Here is a 21,512-nt window from a genome sequence, read left to right as displayed (position 1 = left end):
CATGTTGTCTTCAGGAGTGCATCTGCTTATCTAAGCAAGGGAGATCATTTTAGAGCGCGTCCTCCTTTATTTTCCAGAGTGCTGCTTCCTTCCTTCACTCCAATAAAGCAATATGAATGACCTTAATACAATTCTCCCCCACACTAAAAGACCCTTACTGAAGTTTTATTGAGCGATCAGCAATCCAGCTTCTTCAGGTTCACTCCATTAACTGTTCACGTTCAAGTATTACAAACATACATGATACAAGATATATAATATAGAGCAAGTGACCAAGAAATTGCTTTTTTTTTAAAGGTAATTTGGCCCCATAGGGAAAGAGGAGCCACAGAGAGACAGCCATACAAAATGTGTATAGTTGACTACTGCCATAAAGTGTGTAAATAGCCTACAGTATGTGTATTCTTGTAGCTCTGTATTGTTGGTCACTTACCTCTATGTTACAGTTGTGCTAATAAGTTTACATACCCTGGCAGAAATTGTGAAACATTGGCCATATTTCAGAATTGTTCATGCAAAAAAAAAAAAAAAAAAAAAAATTCAGAGTAAGTGGATGGGTAGAGCCATTTATTATCACACAATTGTGTTTGCTCTTTTTACATTATAATGATAAGTGCAACCACCCAAATGGCCCTGATCAAAGGTTTCCATACCCATTGCTTGTTATTTTGTGTCTGTGTATAAAAAGTCAGTGAGATTCTGGGCTCTTGACAAACACCTGCACATTTCATCCACTGCTGCACTGACTTTGCTGGATTCTGAGCCATCGAGAAAGCAAAAGAACTGTCAAAGGACCTGACGGAGAAGGTTGTTGAACTTTATAAAACAGAAAAAGGATATAAAAAGATATCCAAAGATTTGAGAATGCCAATCAGCAGTGTCCAAACTTTCATAAAAGTGGAAATTGAGGGGTTCTGTTACCCAGCCATGGTCAGGTAGAATCAGACTCTCTGATGATTAAAGCAGAAGTAAGGTGAATGTTTGTGTTAATATAAGTCTTAAATAGTTATTTCTTCCGACAGCAATCACTTCTATAGAGTGTTTGGTCTGAAACTCAGGTCTGTCAGTCACTCTGCTCTGCTGTAAGCCGAGGAGAAAACTTTCCTTGTATCCTACAACCTTTATCCAATGAGGAGAGAGAACGGCATAAAGGGGCGGTCCTCTCTGTGTGTGCAGCCAAGGGATGCGCGTGAATGTGGTGACGTAGGGACGAGGACCAATCATAGACTGTAAAAAGAATGGATGTAGCGTCCGTGACGTCACCCATTGGTTTGGGGGAGTCTGTTTTGTGCCGCTACTACGGGGGTTTGAACCGCGCCATGTTGGATTTGACTTGCCATATTTGGAGAGGTGCGGCCGTTAGCCGGCCGAGGGCCCGCCCACTGGCCTCGAAGCAGCGGTCTCCGGACCTGTCACTCAACGTTTCCGCGCCCTAATTGGCCAGAGTTTTAACCTAATAACAGTAAAACGGTAGAGTTAAAAAATTCACCCCCCTCAGAGTGTGTGCGGGGGTAGAAACTATCGGTTGAGACCAAAAAACGTAATGGTACCAGGCTTTTAACATGTTTACTGAGGACGTAAAGTCGGCTATTTTAACATGGGGGTCTATGGAGAATGCTCCCTTCCGGTACCAGCCCCCAGAGGAAGCTGGGGGGATTGCAGTTTTTTGAACGCGGAAGTGAACTATTACTCAAATTTCTTTAGGTTTTTAATCTGAGATTAATAGAGTGTTTCGTGACGGTCAAAAAACAGTGTCAGAGGCTTTTCCATTCTGCCAAGAACAGTATTAGAGTTTTAAAACAGTCTTTTAAAATCCACATTGGTCGATGTCTGATGTAAAGACAGATATTTATGTTTCACACAAAGCTTTTTGTCAAAATAAAAAAGGGGAAAAAAAGGAAACTCTCTTAAATGTTATAGTTAATCTGACTTGATTTTATCGGCTTATTCTTCAGTTTCGTGCATCATGTTCACAGTGGAGACTTTTCTCTCTGTGGCTCTGCCCAGAGTTTTTTTTTTTCTCCTCTATCTGTCAAATGATTAAATTTATGGACATCAACTTAAACTGCTTTTCATGGTCTGTGATAATGAGCTAAAACTTTTGCAACAGTTTTTCCCCCCTTTTTTTTCTAAACGATGGTGTTTGATTTTGACACATCTGGACCATGGGCTGACAGCTGGTGTGTGTATAGACGAATCTCTAATGAAGAGAGACGGATAAAAAGCTTTATGTAATGTCATGAGGTTGGCTCACCATCAAGTGCAGCAATCTTCCACCCACCAAATCCAGATTAACTCTGCGTGTGTTTGTGCATGTGCATGAACGTGTGTGTGTATGTGTGTGTGACAGGGGTAAATCTGCCAGTTGCAAAGAGAAACTGTCAGACAGTTTATGATAATCATTAGTGCTGTGTGGTTCACACTGCAGTGGTTTTTGAATTTAAGATGACAAACAACACATTTCATCACACAAATATATATTGATCACATCAAATACAGCACCTTGTGTGCTTTGGTTATTTAAAATGTTTTTTTTTTTTTTTTTAAAGATGGCAGATTGTCTCTCAGTATTAGGACTCCAGATACGGGTCAATCAAGGTTTAGCATCTGCTGCCCTCTATTGGTTTTAAAAACGAAATGCACATAAGGTTTTTTTTGACTATGACATCATTTCTCTCTCAAATAAAAATCAGTTTACTATTCCACAGATAGTAACATCAGTAATTGATAAGTGATTTTATTTTGTATGTCTTTTATTTTTTACTCATGTTGTCTATCTTTCAATTTTGTATTTTAGATGTAATTTTATGCCTTATGTGAGCTGTTACTGTATTCTTTTATTTTTGATGTCCTCTTTTTATTATTCTGTGCAGCACTTTGGTCCACTGCTTTAAAGTGCTTAACAAATAAAGTTGGATTGGATTATGTCTACAACTAATAATGTAACCTTTAGTGGAAACCAAAGAATTCCTTAATGCAATAAAATATGAAATTACAAATTGAATTCTTTGCCAACGCTCCAGTTTTCACAGGTTTGGAGTATTAATGTGGCCATTTTCTCTGATGCAAGAGATCAGGATGCAGTTTGTAGAGCGTGGTGAGGAGGCTCAGCTTTACTCCACAACAGGAGATGCTGCCACCTGGGAGGTGTGTTGTTGGCCCTCTTCACAGCTGTGTGCCGGCAGCATGAACAGCAGCAGACAAACCTCTCTGTGTGGTGGTGGTGGAGGAGGTGTTGGGTCTTTCTGATTGTTTTGGGAGGGGTGTAAACTGAGCCTAAGTCAGTAAACACCACTTTGCCTTTCCCAGTGGAGCGATAACTAAACCGCAGGGTCATCCTGGTTGACTATATATTCTGCAGGACAAACCTCTCAGATCACTAGATGATGATAGGTTAGTGCTCTGAGGTGGCAATCATGCAATTATCATCCATCACATTACAGGCAATCACTTTTCAGTGAGGGTACAGTCAGTCTCCAACGATAAATTCCTACAGTACAAATAAACACAGTCCACACAGAGCAGAAAACGAAATACTGTAAATCTTTATTTTTTTGCTGCAAAATTTGTACAGATAAGCCTTTTTTTCCAGCCACTGCTGCAGATTTGATTCATCTTCACTGACAGCCTGATGGAGCCGAACACTTCTCATTCACTGTTGTCATATCAAAAATACATCCAACTTATTATTGCTCTCCACTCACAGACTCTCAGCTGAACCCCAGAGAGAAGTTCACCACCGTCATATTAAAAACACATCACCAAAATGATGTAAACAGGATGATGGCAAAAGTTTTTTTTCTTTTTCCCGTGGCTAGGAAATGAGGGTGGCAGACCATTCTACATGTGTAATGCATTTTGAAGAACTGCTCACAAACATGGCAAATCTAGGTGTAAACATAACTACAGTGGTCAAAAATGAGCAGTTAACTTAAAAAATAAAATAAAAATAAAAAGCAACATTAAATATCTACTGAAAACATCACTACTTTAATCTTTTACTCAAATTAACATGATTAAAAAATATATATTTACAGAGTATTCAGTCAGCACAGCATAAAAATGCTACCTAAATAATGATACTATATTGCTACTTATGTACTCATCTACAGCTGCACAGGCAGAAAAGTGTTTTTTTTTTTTTGGGCTCTCAAATGTACAGGTGTGTAAAAGCTAACAGTCAACAGACCTGCATGCTGTCACAGTCTAAACTTCATGAAAACGGTGTGTGTCGTATGAGCTGGGTAGTTAAAGCTTAAATATGTCATCAAAAAACTAAATCAAATTCATGTCGCAGTGGCGGGAAATCTACAACCAGTTCATGATACAGAGTACGCTCCAGGAACTAGCAGGACGAGATACAGATTGTTTCATCATTGGAGTGACAGATATAGAGACAAGAATAAAAAGCAGTCGGGGGGGAATTTCATTTGAAAAAAAGATGTCACATATGTGGGTGTGGATAATGGATGCTCACATTACCGGTGAAATAATTAACAAGTCAAACTCTTTTCCCTCTCTGCAGCAGTGACGTCACACTCATAATTACACACACTGCCTGAGACCAGAGGACACGGAGGAGAGAGGAGAAGTGGACAGTGAGTGAACCTGAGGTAGCAAAGCCAAATCGAATCCACTTTGGAACTGATGAAAGAAAAATAAAAATATATAAAATGCCTTCACGCATTAGTGCATTTTCCTTGAAACCTCTGAAGATAATTTTACACTCTCAAGTCAAAACTAGATATCTATAAAACTATACAAAAAAAATATTAAAGACAAAATTTTTCCTAATTCAACTTTCTTACAAAATCCTGGGTCCTGAGAAAGAACATGAGTCCTACCGTCCAGCTTAGTGAAAAAAATACGGAGCATCCTTCACAACATAAACAAGCTGGAAATTATAGTAGGAAGGTGTACAAACAATTATTCATAAGAGTCAAGATGATATTGTAATTCTGGATATGGGAGCAAAGAGTAAAACTTAGCAGAAAGTATGCAAGTGGTGCGTTATTCTTTGAGTATCAAAACAAATGTTTATGTACAATAATATACATCCTAACAAGACATTCCTAGCAGAGGCGTTTATTTTGTTTTCCCCGTTTTGTAAGATTTTAGAGCTTCTTCTTTTTTTTTAAGAATTTAAAAATTCTTGAAACAGTCCATAATAACAATAACAGTCCTTTTTTCCACATCTAAAACTTGTAGCTTCGTCAGTCCAGACATCCAGACCGTTTAAAAAAATTCTTGGTTTAAAAGTCAGTTTGAAAAAGTTAAAAGTGGTTTAAAAGTCAATTCAGTCTGTCTAATCTGTACACATTTGGGTTTTTCTGCTTGTTTTCGAGCCTTCACAGCCATTATACTGGGTGAAAAAATGAAAGGCCTCAGCTCGAGCGTCCGGCGTCAGCTTCCTCAGTAGACGCGGGGAATGATCCGGTAGCGAACAGTCCGGCAGTACTCGTCCCACGCCGAGCCGTACTTCCTCCTGCACTCGCTCATGTCGCGCGAGTCTCGGTGCACCAGCAGGATGATGAAGTAGATCATGTAGTACCACGGCAGCAGGTGGCTGAAGCCTGCAGAACAACATGGTGAAAGGACAGGACAAGAAAAATATCAGTCTGTTAGTTTATTTGCAGTTAATCTATTCAGTCCAGAGTTTGTTTGTTTTTTTGGTTGAGTTGAATAAATATATTCATGGACCAATAGATCCATGACGAGGGCGGGGACTGCTGTGGTGGTTCACTGCAAAATCATCAACGCATCTGAATAATCTAAATGCACAAAGATTTAGCTAAGTAAGGGCAAGACAGGAATATTTAGTTTGTGCATGTAACACAGTCAATGATCTGCACAATGATCACATCACAAAGTAAATACACACACCTCTCTGTCAACATGCTGCTTTTGAAGGAGGTTACAGCTGCTGATGTGCTACCAAACCCTTGAATACTCTGGTTGCTAATAAACTCCTTACTGCACTAGGTTTCTAATCTAAAATGCATCAAGTGCCACTCACCGCAGGGTAGGGACCAGGCCAGAGCCATGATGAGGTCTCCCAGATAGTTAGGGTGACGGACCACACCCCACCATCCGGACACCAGGAGACTCTTCCCTGTAGCCGTGTGGATCGTCTTCAGGTCTGGAGACGACAGACAGTCGGAGGTTAGACTCACAAGAAGGACCAACAAACAGTCTGATCATTAAACAGTGTTTATACTATTTATACGTTTACATTAAAAGTACGACTATTTGTTCTGTTTATCAAACATCATGTTTTGGTTGATGCTCAGTATTTTGGAAGATGTTGTAGTTATTGGGAGCATCAGAACCTGTAAATGTTCAATTAGCAGACCCTCATTCATTCTTAGATTTGTGACAGAATCTCAGGTTCACACACAGACTTCAAAACTGAGTGTTACTTAGAGCTACTACTAATGGAAACTAGTAATGCTTTAACCAACTAGCCATTTCCTTTGAAATGAAAGTTACTGAGCTGGAACACAGACGTGCACGGGGTTAAGAGTCACCTAATCACATAACGACATGATTAGCTCTAAGGCTGCAGGAGAACTTACAGGAGAGGCTTGGGTCGGATGGGTTCCTCCTGAAGGCGTTCTTCTCAGAGTTGGATTTCCTGAAGATGTAGAAGCCAACGACTGAGAGAGAAAGAGAGACCAAGAGAGACATCAGAAACACCACACGTCCATTTAGAAACAATAATCACTTCTCTAAAATGATCTTTAGTTTTAAGTCCTGTGAGTCAATGCATGACATGAAGATAAAGCAACAATGATGCCCAGCACATGAAGCTATACATAAACTCAATAATCCAGATCCTGAATTCAGCTGATCAGTAAATCCCACTCACGTTTGAGTGTGACGATGGCTGCGACTGCTGGGAGGCTCAGGGGGTTGGGATGGCCCACCAAGTAATAAGCCTGCAGGGTGTAGGTGAAGGGAACCCACACCAGATCACCGAAAGCCAGCATGAAGCCAAAGCCGTCGTGCATCAGGTCCATGGTGGTCAGAATGGCCTCCTAAAGGGAAAGGCACACATTCAGTCTCTTCATAGCTTTTATACTGAGCATTATTTAATTTCATCTAACTCCCTTTGAGGAAATGTTTGGCCCTGAGGTCTGTTACCTCGTTCCAGAGGCCGTCCACCACGTAGAGCAGCTGAAAGAGGTTCACAAGGATCATGCTGTTTGATGGAGCATCCAGACCGTGTTGCTTCATCTCAGCCAGCGCCATCGCAAAGTTGATCAAACACTGAACAATCAGAGAGGAAACCATCAATCGTCAGTATGAATTCTGATTAAGGACAACAGTGAGTATCAGTCTGAGGAGGTACAGGTAGGTTAGAACTAGCCTCGTAAACCAGCCGCTCCCGGAAATGCAATTCATTAAATTTCTGAGGGAGAGTCTGGCCTCATCCCCGCTCTAAGCGTTTGGCCTGAAACCCTCAGAAGGCCGAGCCAATCAGCGACGCCGCTGTGATTGACACAGCACGTTGGCCAATCAGGGACCGACTGGTGCAAAGCCCCGTCACTACACCAACTTGCTGATTGGCTGAATGGGGTTGTCTGTCAACGCTACTACTCCCGCCCAGCTCCCACCCAGCCCAAACGCTTACAGGGGGAATGAGGCCAGACTCTCCATGGAAATGAAATGAACTGCATTTCCGCCAGAGGCTGGTTTACGAGGCTAGGTTAGAACAGCACTGGGCCAGCAACTTGTTTTGTTGACTGGTGAAGTCAAAATTTAACATAACCTCTGCAGCAAACAGACATTACATCAATGCTTTCTAAAATGTTAATGTGGTCAGTGAGTTAAAGCAGAAGTAAGCGGAATATTTGTGTTAATATAAGTCTTAAATAGTTAAGATATATCTTCCGACAGCAATCACTTATAGAGTGTTTGGTCTGAAACACGGGTCTGTCAGTCACTCTGCTCTGCTGTAAGCCGAGGAGAAAACTTTCCTTGTATCCTACAAGCTTTATCCAATGAGGAGAGAGAGAACAGCATAAAGGGGCGGTCCTCTCTGTGTGTGCAGCCAAGGGATGTGCGTGAATGTGGTGACGTAGGGACGAGGACCAATAGATCCATGACGAGGGCGGGGACTGCTAACTCCATCGGCTGACAGGAAGTTAGCCAAAACCACCGGATCGCTTACTTCTGCTTTAATGCCACATGAGTTGGAAACTAGCATTAGCTATAATCTCTGTATGCAGAACATCAGTCACATTGACTTGTTTGTAACGAGTGGAAGTGTTACTATGTTAATTGTCCCTATCAAATAAACTAAATTCAATTAAATGTCTGAGGCTAAACCTGTAGTGCAGTGTGTTGAGAAATGGCTTTTGATTTGTTTCAAGGCAGTCTATCATGTTCATCAGCTCCACTATGGCAGATTACAGATACATTTCTAAAATGAAAGGTTAATGTTTGTTGTGTGAACATGTTTGTTTGCATAAAAATGTTTGACGCATTGATACCCAAGTCAGTTAAAGCAACATTGCGGAGTTTCAGCTCAGTGCTTCCACCATCTGGTTGAGAAGCGCTATCTTCCGGGGGGAAAAACGAAAACGAAACTTATCAGCGAGCGCATCCAGCGTTTATTCCCAATTTCCCATTAATAAACGACAGTATTTCCCACATGTTTGCAAGGAGACTGTGTGGCGGGTGGTCGGGGGAGGGGGGGCGGCGGCGACGACCAGAGGGGAACCGTAAGTTTCGCTTTTACCCACCACGTCTCTCCCTCGACGCAGAGGGGAGGGGGAGGAGGGGGGAAGTTCCATAGTGCAGTTTCAGCCGACGCGACCCGGCTCAGGCTGCAGCGGCAGCACCATTCATCCTACTAACCATTTTTCTACCATTGCAATGAGTCTGGAAACATTATTTTAAGGCCGAAAAACTCTGCTATATCTCTTTAAAGTAACATTGCAAACGAAAAAAAATCGTCAAAAAAAGTGTCACAAAATGCATCAAACCTCTTTGATAATGTGGGTGTTCTCCATCACATTTGTTAACTTGTCGCTCTTTGAATTGTTTGCACAGGTTGAGATGTCTGATACTTTGTTAGATGTGTGATTGTGGTGTCTGTGTTCTTGTCACTTTGATAGTAAACAGCAGAGCACTGCAAACACAAACAGCCCTGCCCCTTTTTAGCATCAGTCCACCATGCAACATCTTCTTACTTTAGGTGCTTTGTAAATATATATTTGAAACAAATATTTTGGTTTCCTATGAAATCTCACCCAGCCAATCAGTCCAGGACGCATCTCACAGAAGAATTTCAGATCAAAGTTTTTGACGCGGGGGTTCAGTTCACGTCCTTTGAAAAAGTCATAAACCACATTTCCTGGAGAAACAGAGGGAAAGAGAAGAAATCAGACAAAGTGCATATTTAAAGCAGACCTCAATAGATAAATAGAGACAAAACAGAATTTGGGTGGTTGGTGAGTCAGTGACTCAGGATCTTTGTGCCTACCAGAGTTTCCTCCCAGCGCCAGCTGCTCTGTGGGAGCGTAGCGAGAGCGGACATACAGGTAGATGCTCAGCAGGACGGAGATGAGAAAGGTGGCGGTGGCAAGCTGCAGGAAGTGGCTGTGGATGTAGGTGAGGTCAACATCCTGATACACTGCCAACGCTGCTGCTACAGCACTGACCACGACAGCAAAGAAACCTGTTGGGACACAGAGAGGAGAGAGACAGAGGTAAGAGATACGACTAAGAAAGACAAAAGACAAACTGTTTTTCGTTTTAGTCTGCTTTTATGTCGGAGTACAATGAGACATGAGACTATGTACATTTCAGCATCTATTAGTAAAATTCAGGTGTTCTATAATATACAGAGAGGGGTTTCACTTATGGGTTGGCTACAATTACAGACCCACTTGTAAATATGACACAAGCACCAAAAACTACAGCCATTTCAGTAAGCAGAATTTTAAATCAACATTTCTCTGACAAAGTTTGAAAAACTGAGAACTGTAATCTTCTTGAACGTTGCTTAGGTCTTCTTTAACACATGAGTTTTGTATTCAACTGTATTAGCCTGCCAATGGAGTGCATGCTTAACACAGACTCACCATTGGTTCTGTACTTTAGCCTCTCTCCAGACCTCAGCGGCATGCCCTCGCTCAACTAGAGGGAAAAGGGAAAAGAAATGGGATTAATGGGATCACTGTGGATGAAGACATCATGACGCGGCCGAGGGTCTCTCAGTCACAAGTTAACACAAGCATACTTAAACATATGGGCGCTCTGGATAATAGCATATTAATGCAGAGGGGCGACTGCTCCAAACGAGCCAACAAGAGGGACAGGGGGGAGTTTTTCTTGGAAAGATTAACAAGTGTACCGTCCTCACTTTACGAGACTCAAGATGAAAGACACACATCAGTTTTTCCATCTACATTAGGAAAAAAACGTCAACTGAAAAACTCAACACACATGTACGTACAGGGTTCATCAAAGTAGTAAGAGTCATCTCAGTTAGCCTTACTTCACGTAAACTAACACTAGCCCTATCTCATTGGCTGTCAGTCCTGATCATTAATCCAATTATGTGTCTCATGCCAGAGCCATTACACAGACAGTCATGTGCCAACTCACATGTGTCTTTCTTGTACACATAGTAATATAAAGTGAGTACACAGAGCCAACCAGCTACCACATGACTTAAGACCAGTTTTTTCTTGGACTGAGGCTGACAGCACACATGGACATTCATGATACAAAGTGGGTTATGCATGTGTGGACACGCAGCCCACTACACACAGACATCTGCACAGGGTCCATGTGAACATGCAGACTGCAGCAGCACGGGGGTCATAGAAACCACGTGTACACAGATCTCACTCACCCTTCCAACAGGCAGGGTGTAGAGCACGGCCTGGAACGCAATCCAGAGGACGACGAAGCCGAGGGCCTGGGCGTCCCAGAAGGCTTCCAGAGGGGGCAGAGGAGGAGGGAAGTTGGTTAGGCTGGGGTCCTCCAGGTTGACCTGGAGAGCCACGAAGAGAACCCAGGCCGGCAGAAAGAGCAGCCAGAAGTAGCCTCCTGAAGGGAGGAAAACACACGTCAACAACACTGATGCTGTCAGTCGGGTCAGGTCACATATTGTGAGGCTGAAGCATAACGGCCAAAAGGAGAGAAAACTAAACTCAGCTGGACTCTCAGTGTTTCATTCTCTGAGTAGTTTAGGTTTGGTCTGTCTAGTTCTCCCAGTGATTGAATGAAAAAGTGAACATACATAAATTAACTGGAATGTGACTAATTACACTTCTGTGCGCTTTCACAGCAGTAGATTTACACATACACAGAGATTAATCCATCTGGCCAGTAATTACATTTAGCAAGACTTTGCTCCCTAAGCTACCAGCTGCATATGACACAGAGCTACATCCCATCACCCACCTATCTTTCCTCCAAAGTCAAGTGGGGTGGAGAGGCTGGCAGCAGGAGCCGCTGCCTTCTTGGCCACCTCCTCCTCCAGCTGTTCTGGTTTGGCTGCGACTTCTCTGGTGGCTCCGTCGTCCTTCCTGCGGCGCAGATTGTAACGGCTCTGGTTCTTCTCAGGATCCGCCTCCACCTTTGCCTCAGACTTTTGGATTTTGAGTAATTAAAAAAACAAACAAACATGCAAATCAAACTCAGAAGTTGCACAAGAGGTGGAGTCGCGACTTCATCAAAGTTCTCAAACATTTTCCAAACAGATCAAAGATAAAACTCACCTCATTCACTTTGTTAGCTGTGTTGTTCTCCTCTTTCTGTTTCTCCTCTACATTTTCATGTTTATTGTTGCTGTTGTTCTCGGCTGCCTTTGTCTGGTCCTGCCCATCAAACAGTGGAGGGGAGATTGATAGAGATGAAAATAAAAAAAGGTGAGATAATGCGAGTACCACACACAGGTACTGTGACTGTGTTATGCTCAAAATTCAAAATCAAAGACAAAAAGTGACAGGCCCCACAACAAGTTACTAGTGACTTAGGACAATTGATAATTGTTGGATCTTTCCAGAAAACTGTACACCTCCCTAAAGTCATTTCATCGTACTGTCTGTTTTTGGTTGTAGCTGATCAATTCCCCTTTTCCACTGAAATCAGAGAAAGGTTTTTAAATGCAGGGTTCGACATTAACGGTTGCCTGATTGCCCGGGGCAAGTAAAAATTGCCAGCGGGCCAGTAGAACCTGTGCGGACTTGCCCGGTCGGGCAAGCACCGACTCAGATTTTCTTATTTTTTATTTTTGGACTTTTTATGCATTTACTTTGAAAGGAGAGCTGGAGAGAGACGGGGGACAGAGAGAGAGAGAGTGGGGGGAATGACGCGGAGCAAAGGGACTGTCAGGTGGGATCAAACTGGGTCGCTGTGCTCTACCAGGTGAGACAGGCTATACGTCGTTCGCGGCTCGCCGTATTTAATCGGCGATTTCACCAAGCGTTTCACTGACGGTGAGCGGCCTGACGCTGCTTCATTAACGCCACCAATGGGGGGGGGGGCTTCGACGGTAATGTAGTCTGTCCATGGTTACTTAAAAGTCTCTTGACATATTAAAAAAGAGAACCATGGACTATGAAGTTTTAATGGTCAAAATACAGACGTTATCATGACGTGAGCACATGTTGCTGTAAACAAAAATACGTCTTTGCTGTAAAAAAAAAAAAACATTGTTGAATTGGAGGATAGCCGGCGTTACAGGCGGGGCGGGGCCCTACGGTATGCGGGGGCTGTGGGGGTATAGGCTACTTAACGGCCCAGTGTCCACCACATAAACAGATACAGTAATTAACACAGAAACCAGAAACTACTGAAAGAATGACTGAAAACAAACCTCGGTTCAGAGCACCGCCATGTTGGACTGCATGGAGCGGTCATAGAATTCTGATTGGTCGAGAGAGATGTCGCATTTTGGCTAAAAATAGATTTGGCGCTTATCGCGGTTTGGAGGGGAACTGCATCTTGCGGTGCCTTTTAAACAGGGAAATGTAGCGATTTAACATGATACGTTGATGGAGCAGTGAATAGGTTCAGTACACAGCAAAATGGCGTGACAAACACTTTTTTCGTTTTCGTTTTGGAAAAGAGCTCTTCATATAGATGGACATGAACATTGTCATATTAAAAATGCTTTTAAATAAATTTTAAATTGGTCTTTTCTAATATAATTTTTTTTTTTAGATACTGCATTCCTACTGAAGCTAAATTGTCCACTGTCCACTGCAGCATGTGAATGCAATGAAAAGAATTAAATCTGATTGGAGGAGCCAGCTATCTGTTAAAATGTTGTCCAGGTTAATGTTTTTATTAAAAGGCCCTTCAGTTCAAGATTTCAACTGTGATCGGGCATTAAACAGGTGGCTCACCTGTTCAGATAGGGGACGGAGGGTGTAACTGCTACTGGTCAAATGATGTGAAATAGCAGTTAATTTTACATGTCTGTAATGATTGCCATTTAAATGCAATTATAGATAATAATAAATACCGCTTTCTGAAGAAATAAGTGTTGTGTAGTGTTGTATATAGTCAACAGAAAGGATTTTAGTAAGATATAAGTCATGAGCGAAAGTATGCACCGCACAACCAGAAAAAAAAACCCTAGGCAGGGCAAGTAAGAATTTAGATGGGGCAAGTAGATTTGAGAAGTACTTGCCCAACAGGGCAAGTAGGAAAAAAACCTTAACGTCGGACCCTGAAATGTAGTTACACTCACCTATAAAAGCTAACTGACCCATGTGGAATCACATGCACTGACTGTGCTCTGAAGCATTATAACATCTGTCTACTGCAGACAGAGTCATTGGACCTTGGTGTGAAATCAGATTAAAACACCCATTGCCAACAAAAGCTGTGTTAGTGGGTCTCTCGACATAACAAGAAACTGGTTGTTACATCATTTAAAGTAGGCTTATGGTGATATTACCCACACCCACACATAAAAGTGCAAATATACGCACTGATGACATCCCATTTCTTTTTCTACATCACCTCCTCCATTACCTCAACTGCTATAATAAGAGAATGAGAAGTGGCAATTACCAGGGGGGTGAGCGTGACTTCCACGTTATCCTTCAACCTCGAGTCTCTACGAGAGGCTGGTGCGCTGTCTGTTATGGCGGCAGCAGCAACAGCTGCCGCTGTTCGAGACGACGAGCGCCGTGTTGTTCTTGCTGGAGAGCGTGAGCGGCTGCGACGACGGCCTGGTGATCGAGAACGAGAGCGGGAACGGGAGCGGGTCTGAAAACCAGCAGCACTCTGAAGGAGAAAAAAACAATTGAAAGTAATCAAACACAGAAGTGAGAAAAGAGGTGAGAAAGAAACAGGACAGGAATCTCTGTGGCTCTACCTTGATGTCCTGCTCCTTGAGCTCCAGCTCAGTCCCGTCCTTGTAGATGACTGTGTAGAGCTGATTTTTGGTGTCGAAACTCAGCACCTGAACCTCATAGTACAGGCTGCTGCCGGGCCAGCGGCCCATCACCTTGTCCCCTCTCTGGTACTTCACCACAGGCATCTTCATTGACCTGAGGGAGAGTGAAACACAGGAGGTTATGAGTAAGAGCAGAAGAAAGTATAAAGAGTGTAGGAGGGAAAACAAACAAGAATAGACAGAAATAAGAGAAAATAACAGGTAGGAGACAGGGGAAAGGAGAGGCGAGGCGAGGCGAGGCGAGGCAAGGCAATTTTATTTGTATAGCCCGTTTTTACAAACAATTTGTCTCAAAGGGCTTTACATGGCATCACAACAACATCCTCTGCCCTTAGACCCTCACATCCACTGAGGAAAAACTCCATGGAAAACCCTTTAACGGGAAAATTGGAGAAACCTCAGGGTGAGCAACAGAGGAGGGATCCCTCACCCAGGACGGACAGATAACACAGTACTGATTGGGTCTTTCATACACCTCTCCTAAACCGTAGTTTATTTCTAGCAAAATCACAATACAATACTGAATACTCTATAAAGTCCACTACAACATGATCTCAAACCAACAATTTGCTTGAGGGACAATGGTGGCATCTCAAAATCTCAGACACAGGACAGGGGAGTGAGCCCATACAGAAGACAGGGCTTCATATCTTTCTCTGAGCTAAAACAGGAAAAATGAGCAGATGAGAAAAAACAAGTACCGATTATGATCACAGCATGGCCAGAGATGAGTGAGCTGCTCTGGCCAAAACACAACACACAGCCAAAATCCCAGAGAGAAACACACAACACTACAGAAAAAAGTCAGCTGCACCCACTCTAGTTGTTTGTTGATATGTGAAAGTGAGTTAACATGTGCTGCAGCATGGGGAAATCATACCGTCTCCCAACAACATTTAAATAAATATTTATCTTTCTTTATCTTAACCTGTTTCAAAGATGTTCAAAGTCAGAAACGCAGTACTACATACACCTTGTTTGTTTACCCTTTGGTGCCCTTGTTATTTGTATTTTTAATTTTAAATGTCTCTTTTTTTAATTTGTTCTATTAATTTGCTTATTTGCTCTTATTGGATTTTGATGTTTATTTTGAAATGGACACCTTTTGTTTTTTTTAGTTTTCTCTTTGGAAAATCTACTCTTGATTACAGTTTCCTGTACATTCAGGGCTGATGAATACACTGTATTGTTTTGCATGATAAATTCAATTCTGTAATATTTTACTGTAACACAGGCTGTTTTATGAAGCTTGAATGGGTGATGTGATTTATGCTTTGATGGTTAATGCTAAAACAATAATCTGTGTCTGCTTCATTAATACCAATTAAAACAAATATGAGATAAACTACAGCATCAACCACTACTTGTGTCTGTTCTGTTTGTTTTTAGGTTGACAGACAGTGTCTGTGGTGATCAAACTGCTCATCATCTTGATTCACAACTTTGAAACCATTCAAACATTTTGAGAGGCTGAACATCCTACACCAGCTAACACTTTAGAATGGCAAAATCCTTGTACTACTGTGCACCGCTGCAGACAAAGAGGTGGGCCAGGCAAGGTCAGCATTATGGAACATTAGTGACCAGGGAGCCTCAGTGTCTAGAAAACCACCACACTGCTGCAGAACTGCTGACAGGTCTGTCCCTGCTAGGTTTACCCAAAGCTGTCTGAAAGCGTTGGGCCATTCAAGTCACAGCCAACCAGGCAGGGGCTTTTACACCAGCTCCTGTACACATGACACTATCCTCCTCTGTGCTTGTGGCTGTGAAGTTTGCCAACTCTTCAGCCAGTTTGAGAGCAGCTATGAAATTTAACTGGGCCACTAAAATGGTGATAAGAGCTAGTCAGTTTGACTATTGTAAAGGTTGTGTGGACTGATGTGAACTCTGGAGAAACCGACATATAAATAACTGCCAGCTGAAAGGTAATAACATCAAGTCAACCCAAACTTAGTTTTGTGTTAAACACAGCTCATTCACAAAAATAAGATATAGATAATTGGACACAGGTGCATTTTTCTGTTGCCCATCTGATTATACCACTGTTAGCAAGAAAACGCAACTGAAGCCTGATAACATGTTTGATTAGTAGCACTTATAAACAATAAAATTTGTTTTCTGGAGATTGAAAAATATTCAGGAGAAGAAAAGCCATGACATGCCACACTGACAACCCCCTGTCAGCAGGCATGCTAATTAAAATTCCAGCTGTCAACACAGCATCATGCTTCAGTAAATGATAGGCAGCACACAGAAAATACTTAAGATTAGGATTAGTTGTGTGGGATGTGTTTTTTCTCCTTCATTGTGCATTTGATGGAAAGTAAGCTCAAAGAAGCCTTTAATGCTAAAGCTGACAATGAGTTTATTTACAACAAAACCACTCTGATGTTTGCATCAATCTCTAAGCCTTATAAACCTTTTTAAACACACTGATTTACAGCCAAAAATGATCCATACGGAGTGGGCTCACCAGGTTTACAGACAGGCAGGTAAAGTCAGACATATGCAGCCAACCCCTAGTCCACCAGTAACTGATACAATCCTGAAAAGCACAAAAATCCAAAACATCTGAGGGGGAACCACCTCAGTAAGACACACCCAGCGTACAGTAAGTCCCTGTGCTGCTCTCCTGGCTCGTCTGCCGAGTTCCATATGTGTGAAAGTCAGGACTGAATCGTGATGAGAGTTTCCACTCAGATCTCTGGCTCAACTGATGACAGGATCCAGCCATAGTGTGGGTGGGGTTTTACACACAGAAGTCAGGCAGACCTCCCCCTCTTTGTACTGAAAACTTCTATGAAGCTCAAACTGGTATGCAGTCCCTTTGAAATGCAACGTGTGAACCTCCCACCACAGAGACGATAACATGTTTTGTTAACACAACAGAATGCTTTATCTAGGCTAACTTTCCTAGGAGTAAAACAATCAGCAGGGTTTCCTTGAGTTTGCAAAAAAATGTGTATAACTCACTACAACACAAACTTTACAGGGCTCCAGACTGCCACTAAATGGGGACATTTTGCCCCCAAAATTTGAGACAGCACAAGTTAATTTTTCATCTACTTGCACATGTGCAACCAATAAAAGTTATTTCTTTTTTTAAAAATTTTCTCTCTTCTTAACACTGGTGAAACGTGGAAGGGACAACTCAGAGAATCTATAATTTGTCATTACAGGGCAATGTGTGTGAGGATCATGAATGAAAAGGAAATGTGAATATTTGCTTTGCAAGTTGATTAAGGGTGTGCGCCCCTAAATGTTCTGCTTGTGCTCCTAAAATGTTAGGTTATGGGCCATTGGCTCCTAGTAAAATAAAAAAAGATGGAGCCTTGCTTTATTATATGAAATAATGCAAATACCTCAAGAGTTAAGGCACTGGATTACACTATAGTCTCGTTGGGAACTGCCCCCCACACACCCCTAGACTTCCATTGAGAAGTGCTGGGGGTTGAGGAAGTTAACTCGACGAACATTCATCTTTCTTATTCTTGCAAGTAAACGATAAGCAATACAACTGTTACCATATAAAACACCCCCGTTAAGCATGGGGCTCATGTGTCTGTCGCTTGACTCTGTGTATGCCGGTGTTGTGTCTTCTTCGCTGTGGCTCAGCCTTCGTGGACCCATTACTGACCCTTGAGGCCGGAGGCTTCGCGGACACTTGACGGTTAGCGACAGTCGCAGTTGACGTCGGTGTAGTTTACCTCACTGGCCACACGGGGCAACAATGACCCCTTTGTACGGTGGAAAACAAACGTCGATAAGTTACACAAAAATGAGTTTTATGTTATACCGGAGGTTTACGTGTAGTTTTATCACACAACAAAAGGAGCCGTTGGGATGAGGACTAACTGGTTTTTTGCTTTTTTTCAAATTCCAAACCTAACGGTTGCTCCCGGCAGAGGCAGAGTCTCTGCACACAGCCGCTTCCTGGACCATTAACCTTTCACTCTTTAACGTCTTATAAAGTTACAATATGTCCCTGCTTGACAAACACGCGGCTACAGCTGTGGTTTACGCTTCAGAATAGCGACATATTCGCTGCCACACAATCCAGTTATAATGTGCAAGAGCTGTTTCTTTAACTAAGTTAACGCTAGCGTTGTTAACTCCCGAGGAGGGAAAACGTCATGCGTTCAAACGTTGGGGAAGAAACCAAACACATCCGCCAACGAATCCACCCATGAGCACAAATGAATAATTACGGCAACATTGGATTTGCTGACTGTATCCCTGCAAAACAGTTTTAAAGTTATAGTGCGGGGGAAACTGCAGAAGTGACCAGGCTAATGTTAGCGATACAGTCTCATAAAGACGGACTTGATTAACGAGACTTGCACCGTCGAGTTTAGAGTTGGTTGGGTTGCCTATCATTTCATGAATGTTGACGAATAACACGCCCAACCGCACATTTAACATCGCAACTAAGTTAAAGCAGTCAGCCATAACATGCATTTCTGATAAAATCATGAGACATGAAGGGGAAAAGTTGCTTCACTACACTAGTTGAGATTCCAGGAAATAGTCGGAGCCTACAGCACCGTTATTCACCAGCTTGAGTTAGCTTTGGCTAAGCACCAGTTTCCTAACAAAGAGAAACATAAAGCGATTTGCTCTTTTGCATCATAAACACAGGCGTTTGACCGATGCACTTACCTGAGTATGGCGTACACAATCCCGAGTGCGTAAAAGTGACAATATATCCCTTCAAATTATGCGAAATAATCTAAATTTTACTCAATAATTTAAATCGGACTCTGCTAAGGCTTGACGTAGAGCTGGTTCTCCCTCCCTCTCTGAGCAAAATCCACCAGTGACGAGGAAGGCGCGAAGGCTGCTGATTGGATAGCTCAGCGTTCATTTCAAACTGTTCTGCAATCTCATTGGTTGTTGGTGGATTTTAGCTCGGTCAGGATTGGTTTGAAAGGAGTCACGACTACTTTGTTTACCGGTGTCAAATTACCCTCAGACAAAATGGTAGGCACATAGCGCACAGGGCAGAGACTTATAAATAGAGACAGATACTTTACTTTATCAACCCCGAGGGAAATCCAGTCTCTTACATGCTACTTACAAAAGTCATCACATTAAAATATGAAGTATATTATTGTACATGTTAGCCTATATAGATTATATACATAGATATTTTTGTGTGTGTAATGTGATGTATATTGTAGGCTATTATTGTTTATCATTCATAATTAAGAACGAAAAGAACATAAAATATGATAATGCAATAATTAATATTGAAATGAGCATAATGAGTTTAGTTGGGTTTTTTTTGTAGTTTTTATTTTCTACTGTATTTTTTTATAGCCTATTGTATTCTGTGTTTTGTATCTTCTTTGTATTTGCTATGTTTTACCTCTATGTAGGCTACCTCAACCTGTGAAGCACTTTGAGAGCCCTCTCTGTAAGAAGTAAAAAAAATAAATAAAAATACTTACTTGTTTGTTTACATCCATTCTTACTCTATTAAGTTGCCCCAAAGATTACCATACATAACAGAAGAGAGTGTATTTTTAGGCCCAGACAATCAAACTTCTTTCCTCAAATGGGTCCTCTGTCTGAGTCTGGCCCATATACTTCGGCTATAGATCAAGATCAAGATTTCTTTAGGCTACTTTGTCATTTCTCGTGCACAAATGTAGGCCTAGATAAAAAATTAAATACTGTCCCCCCAGCAGGTAGGCTACCAGCGCCACGAAACAATTAACAGAACAAAGTCACTTAAAAACAATAGCAAAGCAACATAAGAACATAAAGTTGGACTCTAAGCACAGTGTGTAAAGTAGGCCTACTAGAGTGCATCATCATTTACATGGCAGCACATAGTCAGGACTGTGCTATTGCAAAAAAAAAAAAAAAAAAATCAGTGGACTGAGATCCTCACAGCTCAGATCAGAGGTGGGGCCTAGCAGCGGGAGGGGACACAGTCCATCAATAATCCTCATCGCCTGTGGGAAAAAAACTGTTGAGCATCCTGTTGCATCTTGAATGGAGGCTCCCATAGGTACGGTACCTTTTCTCAGACGACAGGAGGGGTGAGGGTTCGATGTTGGTGGCCCTGCAAAAACACAGTTGGTTGTAGATCCCCGGCAGGGAGGTATTAATTCTGGTCCCAGTATTAACTGACAACCCGAAAATGTTCTTAGTGTGCACCAGAATTGGTCCAGATGTGGTCAGATTTAGCCAAAGAAAAAAAACAAAAAAACAAGTACTATGTCACCTAAGTCAGCTGGATTCATTTTGCTATGTTTATGTTTTTGCGGACAAGCTGTAGCCTAATAATAATGTATAGTAGGCTATAAGCATTAGGCTGTGCATGTGTGTGTTCCCATCATTAACACACACTCATGCTTGGAAACCATGCATGGTAAGTGAAACTTGAAATGTGGAAGTCATTTCATCCTCATAATACATGTCACCAATACCACAAAAACACGGTTAGCAGACTACACATGATTGTGCCAATATCATATTATCAAGGTTCATTTTGATTAGGTCTCCTCCCTGAGTGTTTGTGACCCTCTGAGCAAAAAGATTTTTTTAAATGCCCTGTTTTTTTTTTTTCATATGAGCACTTACTGATCATCTTTAAACCATTCAGTTGGTTTGTTAGTGTTATAGCAAAGTGCATTAAACTACCTTCAGCTTGTGAGGTCACTCAGACATAATGTTTGTATAGAGGACAGTCAATAACAGCTGTGTGCCTTGTTGTATTTGCATAAGCACGCACGCCTGGGAGACCTGACTGTTGACACACTATTCACAACTGTCAGTTATACCGTATGCTACTTAACACAACAAGAGGAAGAAAAGTGATTTTGAAAATTTAAATGAACCAATCCAATAACAGCATCAACACTCTCTCAGCTTCCTTGTCTTACTTTTTTTCTGCAGCTCAGGGTGTTTTCCTGTCGTAGCGCGGCTTTTGCAACAGCGCAAACCCCTCTTTGGCTGCAAGTCGAACAAAACCTCAGATGAACTGCAGATGTAGCCTACTGCTAGAGCTGTTCATCCTCCGCCCACAGGAAGTGTTAGTACAGTGTTGTAACGTGAAGCTGCACAAACTTTT

At 42.0% G+C, this 21,512-nt stretch overlaps 1 protein-coding gene across 4 annotated transcripts; it reads right to left on the bottom strand.

The window, feature by feature from the left end:
- Nucleotides 1–5,124: 5,124 nt before the first annotated feature.
- Nucleotides 5,125–21,445, bottom strand: lbr (lamin B receptor). 4 transcript variants are annotated; one of them, XM_084001011.1, is made up of 15 exons: nucleotides 21,325–21,437; nucleotides 20,328–20,501; nucleotides 14,351–14,525; nucleotides 14,044–14,259; nucleotides 11,739–11,837; nucleotides 11,422–11,608; nucleotides 10,868–11,064; nucleotides 10,092–10,146; nucleotides 9,491–9,685; nucleotides 9,258–9,361; nucleotides 7,144–7,269; nucleotides 6,869–7,037; nucleotides 6,576–6,656; nucleotides 6,017–6,139; nucleotides 5,125–5,573 (listed from the first exon to the last, which is right to left on the bottom strand). In XM_084001011.1, the coding sequence occupies exons 3-15, from the start codon at nucleotides 14,519–14,521 to the stop codon at nucleotides 5,413–5,415; spliced, it is 1,884 nt and encodes a 627-aa protein (XP_083857137.1). In that variant the 5' UTR covers nucleotides 14,522–14,525; nucleotides 20,328–20,501; nucleotides 21,325–21,437; the 3' UTR covers nucleotides 5,125–5,412. The 4 variants fall into 4 exon arrangements, with proteins under 4 accessions (XP_083857137.1, XP_083857139.1, XP_083857136.1 ...); XM_084001013.1 differs by having other exon boundaries at nucleotides 20,457–20,501; XM_084001010.1 differs by having other exon boundaries at nucleotides 19,091–20,501; nucleotides 21,325–21,436.
- Between the last annotated feature and the right edge of the window lie 67 nt (nucleotides 21,446–21,512).

Source organism: Trachurus trachurus (assembly GCF_905171665.1).
Source record: "Trachurus trachurus genome assembly, chromosome: 24".
NCBI lineage: Eukaryota > Metazoa > Chordata > Actinopteri > Carangiformes > Carangidae > Trachurus > Trachurus trachurus.
Note: the sequence above shows the minus strand (reverse complement) of the source record. Positions and strands in the feature narration are given on the sequence as shown.

What these genes read in the sequence shown, in the direction of transcription:
- lbr (XM_084001012.1), bottom strand. Translation starts at nt 14,521, where the DNA reads ATGAAGATGCCTGTGGTGAAGTACCAGAGAGGGGACAAGGTGATGGGC. An exon ending in TCAAGGAGCAGGACATCAAG is followed by an intron (nt 14,260 to 14,350) that starts GTAGAGCCACAG and finishes TTTCTCCTTCAG; the next exon opens with AGTGCTGCTGGTTTTCAGAC. An exon ending in CAGCTAACAAAGTGAATGAG is followed by an intron (nt 11,609 to 11,738) that starts GTGAGTTTTATC and finishes AAAATCCAAAAG; the next exon opens with TCTGAGGCAAAGGTGGAGGC.